General features: G+C 44.2%; 1 protein-coding gene across 1 annotated transcript; it reads left to right on the forward strand.

The window, feature by feature from the left end:
• Positions 1-1,325: 1,325 nt before the first annotated feature.
• LOC142595818 (E3 ubiquitin-protein ligase RBBP6-like) lies at positions 1,326-15,148 on the forward strand. Its single transcript, XM_075724668.1, has 13 exons — positions 1,326-1,491; positions 3,813-3,912; positions 5,604-5,619; positions 6,824-6,868; positions 9,253-9,341; positions 9,462-9,558; positions 10,403-10,542; positions 11,456-11,628; positions 12,381-12,484; positions 12,919-13,110; positions 13,191-13,269; positions 13,363-13,420; positions 14,644-15,148. Exons 1-13 carry the CDS (start codon positions 1,326-1,328, stop codon positions 15,146-15,148), a joined length of 1,764 nt encoding a protein of 587 aa, XP_075580783.1.
• Positions 15,149-15,970: the final 822 nt, after the last annotated feature.

Raw genomic sequence — 15,970 nt, forward strand, 5'->3', positions numbered from 1 at the left:
CCTCCTCCTGTTTGTCCTCCTGTTAATTCTCTGTGATGGGGTCATCACAACCTGGTTGGTTGGGTGCCTGGGAGTCGGTGATAGATGAAGGGATTCCCCGTTTAGAAGCGGCTTTCCATATGCCCTTTTCTCCTGTCAACGTGAGAAAAACGACAGGCTGACAGTGGGGGTTTTAAAGGGTTTGTGGGTTGGAGAGAGCAGGGAAATGAGCTTATTCCACTGGGTACTCTGTCCTGTGCTGCTAAAAGGTGGTCTCGGGCTAATCGATTCTGTGTTACCATTTGTGGTGATAAGTTGATTTCTTCCTGTAGGGCTGTAATACTCCCTGCGGTTTCATTAATGGCTTTTTCTAGTTCTCTTGACACATTTGCAGTAGCTCGCTCTAGTTTTGCAACCCCTAAGCGTGGGATAAAAGCTGTTACAGACAGGGGGAACTTAGTGCCACGTGCCATCAGAGGGCTGTAACACTTTTTCCCGTAGCTATCAGTAGCTGGGAGCTCCAGAGGCAGAAGAGATGCTGGTTCTAACCTGTGTGGGAGGTATTATTGCACTTAGAATCCACTTTTCAGCTCAGGTGGAGGATAAATCCTGGAATGCCCTTTCTTCACCTATCCAATATTGCCCTGGTAGTTGTGCAAATAGGGCAGTCTGATCTTCAAATGAGTCTGAATGATGCAAATGATTTCCTGTGCAAGGGTTAGCATGTGCCGGATTGGGCTGTTCAGGTAAACCAGTGAGGTTGGGACCCAGAGGAGATGGCTCAGAGCATCAGGATCCTCTAGGCCCGTAGTGGCAGCCAAGTACCATTACCTTTAGTTTGATTGTGGCTTCCTGCAGAACAGCAAGTGAATCTCTCTGCGAACATCCACGTTGTCTGGCAGCGTGCAGGGCCGGATGAACTCCCTCCAGGAAGAAATGGCCAGCGTGATGGCTTATTCGAATGGGTTTCACGTAAGGGCTTCTGGAGAATCTCCCTTGCCCGCTCAGTGGATGTGGTAGATGGGAAGGTTTGGAGGAATGTGTGGAGGAATGGCGATTGCCTTTAGGGAGAGCTCAGGGTTAGGAGGAAGAGGGCGGGGCCGCCGTGCCCCCATGACGCGGGCCTTTTGTCATAATGCGCTGGGTGAGGTGAGGCGCTGGCGGCAGCCCGTGCACTTGTCGTCCAGGAAAGCCCTGGGCGGAACGCTGAGGCCGGGCGCCCGAGTGGCCGTAGCGAGCGGTCGGGCCTGGGAGCGCTGCGTGCGAGAGAGGGAGCGGAGGAGGAGCCGGGGCCGCGGGGGCCTCTCCCCATCGTGTGGCCGCCCGGCCGGGCTGCGAGGAGGAGCATGTCGTGCGTCCACTACAAGTTCTCCTCCCAGCTGAGCTATGATACGGTCACCTTCAGCGGCCTCCACATCCCCCTCTGCGACCTCAAGTGCCAGATCATGGGCCGCGAGAAGCTGAAGGCGGCCAACTGCGACCTGCAGATCAGCAACGCCCAGACCAGCGAAGGTGCGTGGGGGCGGCGGGCGCGGGGCCTTGGGCACCTAAAGCTGCCTGTTTATCTGCAGATGTGTCCTGGTTTTGTCTGGGCCAGAGTTGGTTTTCTCCCTAGCAGCTGGTGTGGTGCTGTGGTTTGGATTTAGCATGAGAATAATGTTGATAGCACACTGATGTTGTAGTTGTTGCTCAGGAGTGTTTGTGGCAGTCAAGGACTTTTCCGCTTCCCATGCTCTGCCGGGTGCAGAAGAAGCTGTGAGGGGGCAGAGCCGGGAGAGCTGACCCAAACTGGCCGGAGGGCTGTTCCATACCATAGGGCGTCATGCTCAGTATAGAAAGTGGGGGGAGTTGGCTGGGGGGCAGCGATCGCTGCTCGGGGACGGGCTGAGCATCGGTCGTCGGGTGGTGAGCAACTGCGTTGTGCATCACTTTGTGCTTTGTATGTTCTTTTATCATTAGTAGAAGCGGTATTACTATTTCTCTTCCTCTGCTGTCCTATTAAACTGCCGTTATCTCAACCCATGGTTTTTAACTTTTTCCCCCCCAATTCTCTCCCCCATCCCCACGGGGTGTGGGGGGAGGGTGAGCAAGTGGCTGTGTGGTGCTTAGTTGCCGACTGGGGTTAAACCACGACAAGATATTTAAACTATGTTCAGGAGAATGTCTGTGAAGAGACTTAAGAGCACACTGTTAGGGGTCTTAGGAATGCCATTGGATTGCATGGCACGCGTAGGTAGAGATCCATTTCAGGAGTCTTGAATTTTTCTACTACTGTTGAATGAAATTGTCAAGAGCTTTTGAAAAATGGTTACTTTGCCTGAAGGGCTTTGCTGCAGAAGGGTCTGTGAATGTTGTCTTGGGTTGCTAAGGTACTGTCAGCTTCACACATGCCAGCAGGCTGAGTGGCCAACTGGCTGGCGTCACTACTGGAATGGTTGGGTCTGTGTCAAACAGAGCCTTAAAACCAGACTGATGGATGGTCCTAAATGTGATGGAGCCCAATTCTTATCCCCAAGGAGAAAAAATGTTTTGAGATAGGCGAAAGGTGTATTCTGTTATAGCAGGTGAGGAATGGAAAGCAAAGTTTTAGAAGAAAAAGTGATGCTCATAAAGATGTTCCCCCGTAAAGTGTTACTCTAATGTATATCATACCAGTTTTACAAAGTGTGTTGCTTTGTTTCCATACGTAATCAGAATCCGGTGAAGAAAAAGTGTCTGCTTCACTAGGTTCTGTTCACCATGGTATTCCCTAAAGGTGAGGTTAAACAAGGAGTATCTGTTATGCTTTAAAGAGCATCCCTCTTGTTCACCAGTGAGCAGATCCTCCTCTAGGTCGGTTGTGTTGCCCTTTGACCTTTGTAAAAGGAGTCTAAAATTTTAAACTTGGTCTATTAGTGACACAGGTGCTTCCTGAAGCTTTCCTAAGGGTGTTTCCCATGTGAAAATGCAAAAATCCCCCCGTGGTTTTCAGAGCAAAGCTAGAGAATACATTTCAGTGTAATGTATACGTATGCCAAATTTTTGCTTGAAATGCATAACCATGAATTTCAGTTTTTATTCATCAGATGTAGATGCTTAAACTCACTAGAAGTAAACAGGATTTTAAATGTCAGTGGAAAAAAATGATATGATGGACTCTTTTGAAGATCTGGGAAGGCAAACTGGATGGTTGAGACCTATTTTGAATGTCGGGGGGGCAGGGGTGTCCTCTTCCATGCTTCCTCTAGAGGCGTGTTCTATAAAGGCAGAATTCCCTTCAAAAAGCCTGCACTCAGGAACGATGCATTTCAACTTGCCGCCTCCTCTTAATTTGATCTGAACTTCTTGACCTGTCTTTTAGAATGGATGTTCTCACAATGTTGTGGAAGAACTGTGAACTGCAGAGCTCAGGATTCCTGAGTGCTCTTTCCTGCCCTGTAACATTCTGACTCCAACCCCTTGGAGCATGTGCTATTCTGCTTCTCAGGCAAGAGACAACAAACCAACAACCAAACAACAAACCCCAGCTGGGACCTGACCTGGTCTTAGTGCAGATGGCAGGCTGTCTTCTGTGTTCTGTCAGTCCTGAGTGACCTTGGAGACCAGTGTGCTGCTGGCATTCAAACTGTTTTAAATGAATGGAAAAGATTTTGCTGCTTGTGTGTGATTATCAAACCTGAAGACTTCTAGGAATGTCCCGTTAGTGTGTTGAGACGATAAAAGCGCAGTGTTACATAGAAAGCTTTGCTTTCATCCCTGTGAAGGGATTGCCTGAAGTGCTATGTCATTACATAGTAATAGACATTCTTACAAATTGACTAATGTCTTTTTCCATATTTGTGTGTTGTTTTCAGAATACACAGATGCTAATGCGCTGATTCCAAAGAACTCATCAGTGATCGTTCGAAGAATCCCTGCTGGAGGAGTCAAAGGCACCAGCAAAACCTATGTTGTGTAAGTATCCATACAACATTGTACCCTTTGTTAGGGCTTTCAGTGTGTTAGCTGGTTTTGTGGATATTAGTTTACAGAGGCATTCCGATTGCATCTTTGTTGTTAAAGGTGCTGTTAATTTTGGTTGTCATGGGGTAGATTGTAATGTATCTGTCCCAAAGTCGACTGGGACATGGGGGTTAGAACTGGAGCAATGGTAACTTTTAAGATGATTCTCTTGGGCTTCTTCTTGGGCTTGATTTTGCTGAGACCCAAGTTGTAGGTGCTGTTTCCTCTACCTGAGTGGTCATTATTAAATCTTCTTGCTTCTATTGCTTTTATAGTGAAGAGAGATAGGCATTGTAGTGTGAACTCGGAATTTGTTCCCATCTCAGAAGAATCTGATTGTTGGGGTTTGACTCTTTCTTGCCTTTGGGGGAGGGAGGGTGGGGATATGGCAGGTATTCTTATGCCCCAGGTCTGGGGTTTTGCATCCTAGCTGTAGAGGAAAGAGCAAGGGTTGCCAGCTGGCGAACCATGCAAACAAGAAGTTCCATTCATAAGGGATTTGTATCAGTTTCCTAAAGACAGCGTCCGTTTCAGGCAAGAGAAAAAGAACACTGTCCCAAAGTGTATTGCCTTTAGTGCGAGTAGAGTGAAAGAATAGTTAATCCTTTCCAAACCTGAAACGCAGGAAGCAGTTTAGCACATTGCCAACTGTTGCTAGTTCTCTTTCTACATCTGTTTTTACCCTAAGCTGACATCTGTGCTCCAGGTTTTAGTTCTGTATTCCCAAGATTTAAGGAGGGCAGATAACTGGGTGTATTGATTAAAATGACAGCCACTCAAATGCCATCCTGCCTACAGCATCATTGCTGTCATTTCTGTATTCACACAGTCCAGTTGTGTATCAGCTGCATTAGCACTGTTTGAATGGTCACGTTTTCCAGCCTTCTTAAAGATAGACCTCTCCACCACAGTTAGTAGGTGTTATTAGCTTGTGGTTTTGCCATGTCCTTCTGATGTGGGTTCCCCATAAATAAAGTATACTGATGAGTTACAGTGTGTCTCGAACAGACAGTACAGCAGCATCCTGGCGCCCATGAAGCACTTGCAAGGAAAACACCCTGAATTTGTGTGGCTCTGCATGTAAACTTTGGGCACATTACTGCAGCAGTTGTTGCAGTGCTTTCAGGCACTACCGCGTAATTCTGGACGCCACAGCGTTGTGCTTATAAACGTGGCCTTGTTTTGGGGGTTAATTGAAGGATGGATGCTCAGTGCTGCCTTGTGAATGCATCCTCCGTTTCTGGTTGGGTGGCACCCTCTCCTGGTATTGTAATGCTGCCCTAAAGTGAGAGGACAGATGCTGCTGGCATCAAAGCTCAACTAAATCCCTGTGTGTGGGGACAAGGAAAGAATGGCACTGCTGTTGTAACGTTGAAAATTAGCCGTGCAGATTAGCTTTTGATTCCTCCAGCTGGAAACATTGCAGAAACTGCTGGTAGAGTGGTTAATGTTTGGGAATGATGAATGCATGCTGTAATGGTGGAGAGGCCTTGAAAATGCGTTACTCGCCTTGCAGTTTGTTCTTGAAGGAGAATGTGCGAAGAAACCCCTGTGTGGTGATCTCAAGCATTTCCTTGTACTTCCTCATCTTCAGGAGGTACGGGCTCTATTTTAAGTTCTGATCACCTCCATTTCTCTTCCAGAAGGCGAACGGAGCCAGTGAGTGGACCATCAAAACCAGTACGTAAAAACACAATCTCACACTTTATTCTACACACTGCACTTAATTCTAAACAATGTAGCTTTGTATTAATTTTCCAGTAAGTCACTGAATACTTTACAAAGTACACTGAAAATAAGTTTCCTGTAGTGATGGTTCCTTCTCAAACAAAATTAAGTATTTTTTTAAATTTTGGCACAAGGCTAGAGCCTGGTGCATTTGTGGGTGAAATCCCTGTCATTTGTCCCAACCTCTGCCTGCAGTATGCTTTTGGAGCTGGGTGACTTCAGGGTTGGATGCTGCTTCAATTTCGCAGAGGTTAAGCCTGTCTTTAGTGTATCACCATATGATGCTAAACATATGGAGAAGGAATGATGAACTGGAGTGAGGAATCTTTTTCTGCATGTAGAGATCTTTTTTCCCAGAGTCTGCTAAAAACTGCTGCCTTGAATTCTTCCACTGCGTTAGGCACTAAAGGACAAGGAGCGTTTTCCACGGAAGGCTTTTAATCTCTCTTCTGATCCAGTTAGTGACCCCTTGAGGAAAGCCGTTCAGTTTACATTGTGAAATGTTACTCTATGCTTTTGAACAACTTCAGGCATAATAAGCAGTGATTCGAGTGTCTTTCTGCTAAGGTTTTACTGGTGTGAGCTTCACTGCTGCTTGTGGCGTAATAGAATTGAGTATACTGGAAAAGGAGCAAGCGAAGAGTTCCCCTTTTTCCTTGTGGAAAAAGTGCCCTCCAGTCTTAGTTCTCAACAAACACAGCAGTCCATTACGAACCAGTGGCCTGAGGACTTCATTCCTGCAAGCCCTTCCGTAGGGAGCTGGGAGGGAGGAGTGTGGCTGCAATTTATTCTCAGAAATCCCTTTTTAGCTGCAAATTGGCAGCTTCCTTACCCCTGTGACTCTTAAGCAGTTGTGAGCATTTGACAAGGGTCCCTCTCTGAGATAGTCTGGAGCAGTAAGTTGATCTCAGGCGGGTTTGGTGAGTTTGGTTTCTTCTCATTAACCACAGAGGCACTCTGGAGCTGTCACAGGTTTGGACGCTTTTTTGAACAAATACAGATTACACTGGGTTGGAAATGCCTCTTTCAGTGACACTCAGAGGATATGGTGCAGCCTTTCAGACTGCAGTAGAGGTGAACTATTGCTGTGTTTTGATTGTAGAACTTGAATATGTGTTTAATGTTTTGTGCACAGATCAATGACTCTTCTGGATCTATTTCTCTGGCCCAGCTTATTAAGGTATATCTAGATATATTCTTGTCAAATGCTTAAAACCAAAAGTGTTTGCTTTGTATTTTAAAATCTTATACTGTGATCTATAGCTGGATAACTCTTGTAATGTGAACAGAACTTTAATTTAGATTTTACTAATTTAAAAGTATTTATTTTAACTGTAAAATATGTGCGTATTTTGATACTGTCCTGTAAAGAGTAGTTGCCAGTCTGGGAAGATAGAAGGGGAGTACCTTATCAGCCTCAACGTAATGTTGCCATATTACTCACCTTCAAGACACAAAGAAGCAGCACTGCAGAAGCTGTTTACCGTTTTTCATACGTTTCATTCATGTTGTGTTGGAAACTAACACAACTTTCAGAGAAGAATTATATGGTCTGTAAGTTATGGACATTTCAGGGCGGGTTGCAACAGCCAAACGAGAAGCGTTTCTGGAACATGGACGATTGCATGGCTATTTTTGAATTTCTAGTCACGATAGTTACAGTTCCATTCTGTGAATGCTGCAGAGTTTCATACATCGTAGTACATCTACAGTGGACAGCACAATCTAATTTGTTTGAGCGCAGGCTGCGTCAATTGTGTAAATGTACCTGACTGTTTATAGGAATATGCCAATGTGTACGTGTGGCATATTAGCAGATGTGACCTTCTGAAACTGTTGCAGTGCCGTGTTTTGCTGTGGAACTGCTTGCGTTCTGTGCTCAACAATGTGTAGCTTTGCCTGGTGGTTGCACTAGTGATTGCACGTTGTGCAAAGGCATAGTGCTAGCCAATGGAATGAGTGGTCTTTCGAGTGACAAAGATGAGAGAAGGCAGGGCCTAGTGCAGAGGATCTGCTTCTTTCTTCTGAAAATAAAGGCTGGAGTTCATTTCCAAGAAAGAGAAATCTCTTCCCACTCGTAACTTCTTCCCTCACTCACTGCAGAAATTACACTGTGTACCTTTGGCCAAAAAAAAAAAAAGAAAAAAATTAGTTTGGAAGGTATCCACCAGAAGAAATTGGACTCCATTAGTGCTGTGCCTAAATGTGTCCTTGATTCTGTAAACTCATGTGAAGTTTTCCCCTGAAATGTGAAAAGTTGTCCAAGTGGTGTAGACATTTCAGCTTTTGAGAACATTTAAAGAAAAATACAGGAAAATAACATAAAGCAGCTCAGAACTGTTACTTGCTCTGACCTCCTGAGTGCAGACTGGCTTAGCATGGAGGCAATGTGTTGTAAAAAGTTTTCCGGTTTGTTATTCCTATGTATTAAATGCCATATTTGAGTTTTGGTCTATTCCTAGGATGCGTTATTTTGTGTTTTGGAAGTGTTCTGTAAACCGTTTGGGTTCAAACAAACTAGTCAAGTATCTGTAAAGTTGTCTGTAAATGTTAATGGCAGTGACTTCATAGATGTTGATCTGGATGATGTTACAGTTGAGAAAAAACTGTCTATATGAATGACTTGACAGATGTTGATGTGAATGATGTTACAGTTGAGAAAAAAACTGTCTATATGAAACAACCATTTAATAAAATACTGAAACTAGATGGTTGCTTTTGTGAATGAATGCATCTAAAAGCAAAAACATGCGCTGTTGATCTGAAAGATAGGTGCTTGAAGGTCCAAGTCATTTACAGTCCCTCCCTTCGTCCTTGCTTATGTCTGGACTAGCGTGCAATAAAAAAATCTGACCAAATACTGGTTAAACAAAAGCAGCTGGCTTCAAGAATTTGAAGACGTAGTTGTGCGTAAGGTTTATGAAGAAGTTAGTAGGGGGGAACATGCAGTTTGGACTGCCTACAGCACATGATGGTGACATTTCTACTGAAAAGAATCCTTTGTCTTGCTGAGGGATTCTAAAAAGCTTGATTCCTTTTCATGCTTCTGTGTCCGAAGCTCAGTTTCAGCAAGCAGAAACCAACTTCCCTGACTCCTAAGTTGAGTGTCCTTTTAATGCTGCAAAACGTAAATCATGATAGTGGCATACATCTTTCTCAATTAAATGTACAGTGGAGATCTTCTCCTTCACATAGTCTGGAGCTTAATATCAGTTAAAAAATACTGGACAGTGTAATTGTTTCTATGCGGAGCTTGAGTCCACGTGGAAGAAAATGGGGCTGGTTCCACAAGCCTTTATGTAAGGTGCAGACAGAGCCCAAGGTTTTGGGTGCCCAGGAATGCTCTTGTCAAGCAGGTTACCAGGCACCCAACCCCCACGTAAGGGCGTAAGGACTCCCCAGAACATCTTCAGCACAACTCTGTTTTATATGAGTAGCTGTTTTGGTGCAGCCTCAGCTGGCGTTGTGCTGCTCTTTATGGGACTGGGTGAGTGCTGTGGTCTTTGGCCGTGGGGGCTTCACTGTGTTTCTCATGCGTGTGTCAAATCCTGACCTGTTAAACAGACTGCCAATCTGGCTGAAGCCGATGCTTCCGAGGAAGATAAAATAACAGCGATGATGATACAGTCTTGCCAGGAATATGATCCATCCAAGTAAGTGTTGCTGATGTCAGATCTGTTCTTTGAAGATGATGGAAAAGCTGCAGAGATGCTTGTTGGAACAAGAGAGACACCTTTGCATACCTTTTTCTTTCTTTCCCCAAAATCTTTCAGTTACCTGAAGAAAGCCTTGGGTCCACCTCCACCATCTTACACTTGCTTCCGTTGTGGAAAACCTGGCCACTATAGGAAGAACTGCCCAACACATGGGGTAAGATTGTGGGGGACTGCTGGTGTTTGGTAGTTTGTCATTGTTTTTACCTTGGCAGTCACGTAACAATACAGAAACGCTCCTATTAAGAATTGTTTGTCTTGGGGTGAAACGCAGAGGTTACCTGGCAGTGTTGCAAAGCCCTTCAGACTTCCAGGGAAACCTGCAATTACAAATGTAAAATTGGCTTTTCTCAAGGTCATAGACATTAAATATGTCCATAGACCCTTCTCTGTGGACTTTCACGCACATTTTTGTATATTTCAATATCACTGGAAATGTTTCTGGTTTTAGCTCTTTTTAATGACTGGTTGTAGACAGGTTTCAGGATTCCGTCTAAACCCAAGATGTTTCTGTTGACCCCATCTTGTGACTAAGTGCGTGTTTTAGGTACACAAGCCTCTGGTTGAGTATTCATGCCATTGAACGTTCGTCACTGAATGCATATGCATGAGGTCTGAATTCAGCCTTCATCTAGAGATGGTGAACACAAGTTTCCCCAGCGAGTGATTCAGAGCAGCGAACTGAGCTCTCACGCTGAATTGCACTGGGGAGGAGGAGCGGGTTTGTGTCTCTTCTCCGAGTGGATGGCGAGCGCAGGGGTATTTCCCCCTTCAGGAACCTGAAGTTAAGCCAAAGAATGTCAAATGAGTTCAAAACGCTGCTCAAGCCTTTTGAACGTCCTGGCTCTGTTCTTTTAGGAAAAGAAGTATTTTAGTTGAGCAACCCTTACGCTGGGTACAAGGAGAGCACTAAAGGCTTTTGCTGCTTCCAGTAGTCCTTGAAATGTCATTTTAAGTGTGGGTCCTGAGATGAGATATGTCTGCATTTCTTTCCTTAACAGGACAAACAATTTCAGTCTGTTCCCAGAATTAAAAAGAGCACAGGAATTCCCAGGAGTTTCATGGTGGAGGTGGAAGATCCCAACACCAAGGGTGCTATGCTGACGAAAAGTGGAAAATACGCAATACCAGCTATTAATGCGTAAGTAGGGAATTAATTGGACTGACCACAAAGGTAATAAGAGAAACCATGGGTAAATGTTTGCATGGCAATGCAACCAAGTTGGCCAGCATCTGGAATTACGGGGGAGGAAGCATTGTCATTGTAGCTTACCCTTAAAATCTGTGATACTTTCTACCATTAAAATAGGGCGGTCCTTCTGTTCCAGCCCCTGCAAGTTGGTGAAACTTGCGGTATGCTAAGAATCTGTATTTCTGCAAAACGTTTCAGTAGTGTTTACAGCGGAGTCGGTCTCTTTGAATGCTCATTTTGCTTCTGGGTTATGCTTCAAAGGCTTCCTGCAAAATGTAACAAAGAGCTGTTGGACTGAGCTTTCCTGCCCCCCTGACTTTAATCCAATCCCATGTGTGAAACAGACTGAAGTTTTCCTGTGGCTATAAATTAAGAAAACACTACTGTGTGCTGACAAGAGTGGCTGTTTTCAAATGCACTTGGTAGCACTTGTGTTTTTCTGTTGTGGATCTCCTTTTGTAGAAGCTGTAACACAGGCTTCCTCCATTAATCAAACGTAATTACTCAGAGACTAACTTTACCCTGAGCCTGCAATTTACACTTACCCTCTGGCAAAGGAGAGGTGGGATTCATTTCACCTGATTTCTAGGTGTCAAGGAATTATTTTTCCAGTCTGAGCTGGTTTCTGAGTTGATCCAATGAATGGGAGAGTTCTGCAGAAGGAAAATTCTTCCGCCCCTCCCTCTTTTAGTGCTGTGGCTACAGAAAAGTAGTTCAAACGAAATGCCTACATGTTAGAAGGCTAATGGGGAGTGAGAAGGATTCCATCTATTCTCTTCCTTTGGTAAAATGCAAAGCTTGGAAAAGTTTCCCTTTACCCATCTTTAACTCTTTCCTTTTTCCTTCCCCACCCCGCCTCCAGGGAAGCTTATGCTAGAGGCAAGAAGGAAAAGCCTCCCTTCCTACCAGCGGAGCCGTCCTCCTCCTCCTCCTCAGCTGATCCTGTTCCAGAGGAGTTGTTGTGTCTCATCTGTAAAGATCTAATGACAGATGCAGCTGTTATTCCCTGCTGTGGGAACAGTTACTGTGACGAATGTAAGTGTTACTGCCCTGTCTGTTCATGCAAAACATCACATCTGATCTTCGGAAAGCAGAAGTAGGAGATAACAAAATTACTTTCTTACATGCTCTATTTAACACTTAAGTAGATGCTGAACAGGAAAGAATGCTTCTCGTATAATGGGGAAAAAAAAGGCAGAAAGCTTTTTTCCCTTTTTACCTATCTAGTTAAGTCCTCTTTACATGGGAAAGGACGAGTATGAGAAGAGTGCATCACTGTGCAGGTGATTACAGTATTGGATATGGAATGCATTTGGTTTGTCCACAGCCCTTTCCCTCATACAAAATTATACAGCCAGCTCTGGTGCCTGACTGTGCTCTGCAACAAAGGGAGAGTTAGGCATTTAATCCACGTTCTTCTCCATGGGAGAGCTGGTTAAAACCTTCAGAATTCAAACCTACTAATGTTTTTTTGAGACATGTTTTATTCATTAACCTGGAGGTTGGTGACTTCTCGCTGTACTAGAGAGTGGAAAAAAGACTCGTGGGAACATCAGGACACAGCCTACTCTACATCTTCAGGTGTGACAGTAGTGAAATATCAAAGCTGTACGGTTGTGTGCTGCATACGAGACATTTGTGACACTATTGAACTTTTATAGCTTCATGCTCTCAATTCCAGACCACAGTCACCCATTAATCATAGACGTGTTTTGAGAATTGATTAGAAGCCAACAAATGTCCTCACTTTGGCTAAAACCTGTTTTGATGGTTCTAATTATTCACAGGCATTAGAACAGCGTTGCTGGAATCTGAGGAGCATACCTGCCCAACATGCCACCAGACAGACGTTTCGCCTGATTCTTTAATTGCCAACAAGTTCCTACGCCAGGTGCCATGATGCCTTTTACGTAAACTGTTTGTAAGACAAGTCTGTTTGTGAAAAGGTGAAAGGGAAGCAAATCCTAACTTACATCTCCTTTAAGCAAGGCTGAACTGAACAAGGCCAAATTTACTTCTGAAATCCATGATCTGTTGTTACAGAAGCTTACAGCCTGGCACATTCAGGTCACACTTTTGTTTAAGATGATTGCCTCGCTTTCAGATTTGGTGTTAACACTGAAGTACTTTAAATACAGATACTCTGAGTCACCAGTCAGTAATATCAGTGTCTAATGGGATGTGTTCATATATCTGTATGGGGATTTATTTTACGGTTGATAGCATTTATAAGAACACAAAAGCAATTTTACTCTGTGGAGGCTTTTGTTCATTTATCTACTGAAGTTCCGTATTACCTTTTTGTCAATGTTTTTCTGCCTCTAGGCTGTGAACAACTTCAAAAATGGAACTGGCTACACAAAAAGGCTCCATACCCAGATTCGGCAGCAACAGCCACCACCACCACCACCACCACCACCACCACACCTGCCCGTCACCCCTCCTGCTGCTCTGGTGAGTGCCGCTCAACTGTCTAAACCTTCCCCTCTGTCAATCAGCAGTCTGTTGGAAGAGAAGGTAAGTTTTATTTCAACATATGCGCTGATTCCTGTATTTTCATAGAGCTTATTTTCCAACTGTTTGCATTTATTCACAAGGGCTACCAGGTTCCTGTACAAAGGCAGCCCGCAGTAGCAAGTGTTCTGGGCCCCCAAGGACAACCAATACCCACAGCTGGTAAGTAACTGTAACTTCAGGATTTCCTGAAAAGAATTATCTTCAGACCAACTGAATGGATTTTTTTTCTTTTTTGTCTCCCCACTCCACAAGATCTTCCAATGAGAGCCAAAACAATTTGCTCAGCAGGTGGCAGAGCAGGTTGGGAACTGTGAGTATTTTACAGAAATTCAGTAGATGACCACTTGTAACCTGTTAAACGAGGCCGTAACACATGACTTGTACAGCAGCTGGTTTATAATGAACTGAGTATGCACAGATCGCTGTTTACACGTGCTTTTGCTAAGGAACTGATGAACTATAAAAAGATTCAAGAAGAGCATAGGCATTCGTTTTCCAGGTAACTGCTTTCCATGTCCGTAAAGGAGAAGCAGATTGTCTGGAAGAACCAGGAGGAGTTCCACTCCACCTCTCTCGTTAGGTGGATTGGGTGACTCAAGGGATCAGCAGTGATAGGAGTTGCACATGTAGGTTGCTAGCTCAGCTCTGGCAGAGATTCAGGTTGACCGATAGTTGTCCTTTGGCAGCCGTTGTTAAGGAACAGGCGTCTCTTTTCCTAAAGCTTCTCTGCAGTGACATCCTTCACCTCCTGACAGCCGTGAGAGGCTGGAAACTGAGTAGTGTAGTTGCTGGATTTTCTGTGTCTCCCTATTCTGAGTGTAACCATGACCTCAAAGCACTTTGGAGGAGATACGTGAGAGAAATTGTCTTCATTTCCTCTTTTGTTTATTTCTGGAGGATACATGGAGAGATTTTAACCTGGACTGCAAACTGGTGGCTTTCGCTAGTATTCTGTTGACATTGTTGAACTTTTCGTAGGAATTAAAAGATCAGGCTTGTTTAAGGAAGTCTTAAATTGGTGAAGGACTTTGAGAGGAGGAATGATGCTAATGGACATAGGCGGAATAATGTGAAATAATGTTTCTTTAAAAAAATAATAAAAGAAAAACTTGTGAAGAAAAAACTCAGGGTAGCTGATGTTTTCTATTCCTCAAAATCACTTGGGCAGGAGTCTGAATAACTCTGTTGTTCATGCTCTCAGGATCTTTCCTGGAGTAATGGCATTGAGTCACATGAAACCAATCAACAGCTGTGGTAGTTCATGTGATAGAAGTGAGTGGAAATAGCCTTACCCTTCCTGGATGTTCTTACACTAACAAAGCAGCAGCTGTTGTGTCTTGTAAGCAGAAACTCTTACATGTTAGCAAGTTCTTCGCTTTGCAGTAGCATCATGTCAGCAACTGAAAGAAGCTTTGACGTAAGCATATGGAGAGGAAAAAGTAACCCAAACCAAACTTGGGAGGAAAAAACCTGGGGAGAATGACTGTTTTGACTTACCTTCAGTATTCTTTTCTGTGTTGTGGTTTTTTTAAGGTCCATGTCTCCTTGCAGTACTTCATCTTACTCTAGAAGTTCATATACCGACTCCAAATCAAGATCTGGTTCTTCCTGCACTCGCTCCTCCTCTCGATCATATAGACGTTCCTGTTCTCATTCCTACTCAAGATCACCACCATATACAAGAAGACGCAAAGAGAAGAGTGGCAACTCTCATTCTAGGTCAAGGGTACATGGTTCTCACAGGTCAAGGTCAAGGTCACCCCCATCCAGAAGATCCCGTTCACGGTCAAGATCACCAGTATTTAGAGGCCGGTCTCCCACTAAACGGACAACACCTCAAGGGCAAGGAGAAAGGGGGTATTCTAACAGACGGAGAGAAGTTCCACCGTATGATAAGAAAGCTCCCCATGGCAGATCTGCTGCCTTCCGACATCCATCTGAAAAGGAAAGATACAGCGCGTGGGAGAGAAAGGTCGACACCAATCATGAAAAATCTGCTCACATGGAACCTCCTGTGAAAAAAGTGAAGAAGGAGTAGCCAGACACAGACAGTGTTAGAACATCTTCCTTTTAAAAGGATGAGAATACTTTGATACTACCTGTAAAGAGTAGTTCCCACTTGGGAAGCTAGAAGGGGAGTACTTTTTGGGGAGGGGGGCGTTGCAGAAGCCATTCTGGAACACGGACAGTTGCATGGCTATTTTTCTCTTTGTTTGCTAGCTATACTTTACTAGTTATACTTTGTGTATAAACACAAATCACACGCTCATAAATAAAGTTAAGATTCTTTTAGCCTCGTCTATTCCCTGGCATGTCTGTATTACATTTCTAAGTAGCATCTTGCCATAAGGGAACAGAGAAGTCTCAAAAAAAAATCAAACCAAAGGAAAAATCCTGGAGTGGGAGGGAGGACTTAGAGTTAGTTAGAAGGAATTCAAGTAAATGAAAGAGAAAGCAAACCCATTCCCTTCTTGTTTGCTCTGACTGTCCCTGATTTGGGCTGTGGGTGGCTGTCGGCAGGGTGGAAGCCTTGCATCTCTCTTCACAAGTCCTCTCTCCCTCCCCTGTAAAAGCTCTGCAGCCTCAGGTGCTTCTGCGCTTGGAGGCACAATGAGCTGCATTCTTAAAGCTACCTCAGGTCTTGGTCTACAGAGAGGGGGTTTGGTCTTGGTTTTGGTTTGGTTTCTTTTTTTTCATACACATATCCCTGTATGAACTTCGAAGCAGAACCTGGATCTGTGAGTGGCAGGAATAAATCACTGGAGAGCCTGCCAATTCTTGTTGAACAGCAAAGCAGCAAAACTAAAATGAGTGAAGATTTTTTTTAAAAAAAAAAGACGCACAAAAGCTTATGCTTTGC

This window comes from Pelecanus crispus, chromosome 23, assembly GCF_030463565.1.
Source record: "Pelecanus crispus isolate bPelCri1 chromosome 23, bPelCri1.pri, whole genome shotgun sequence".
In the NCBI taxonomy this organism is placed as follows: domain Eukaryota; kingdom Metazoa; phylum Chordata; class Aves; order Pelecaniformes; family Pelecanidae; genus Pelecanus; species Pelecanus crispus.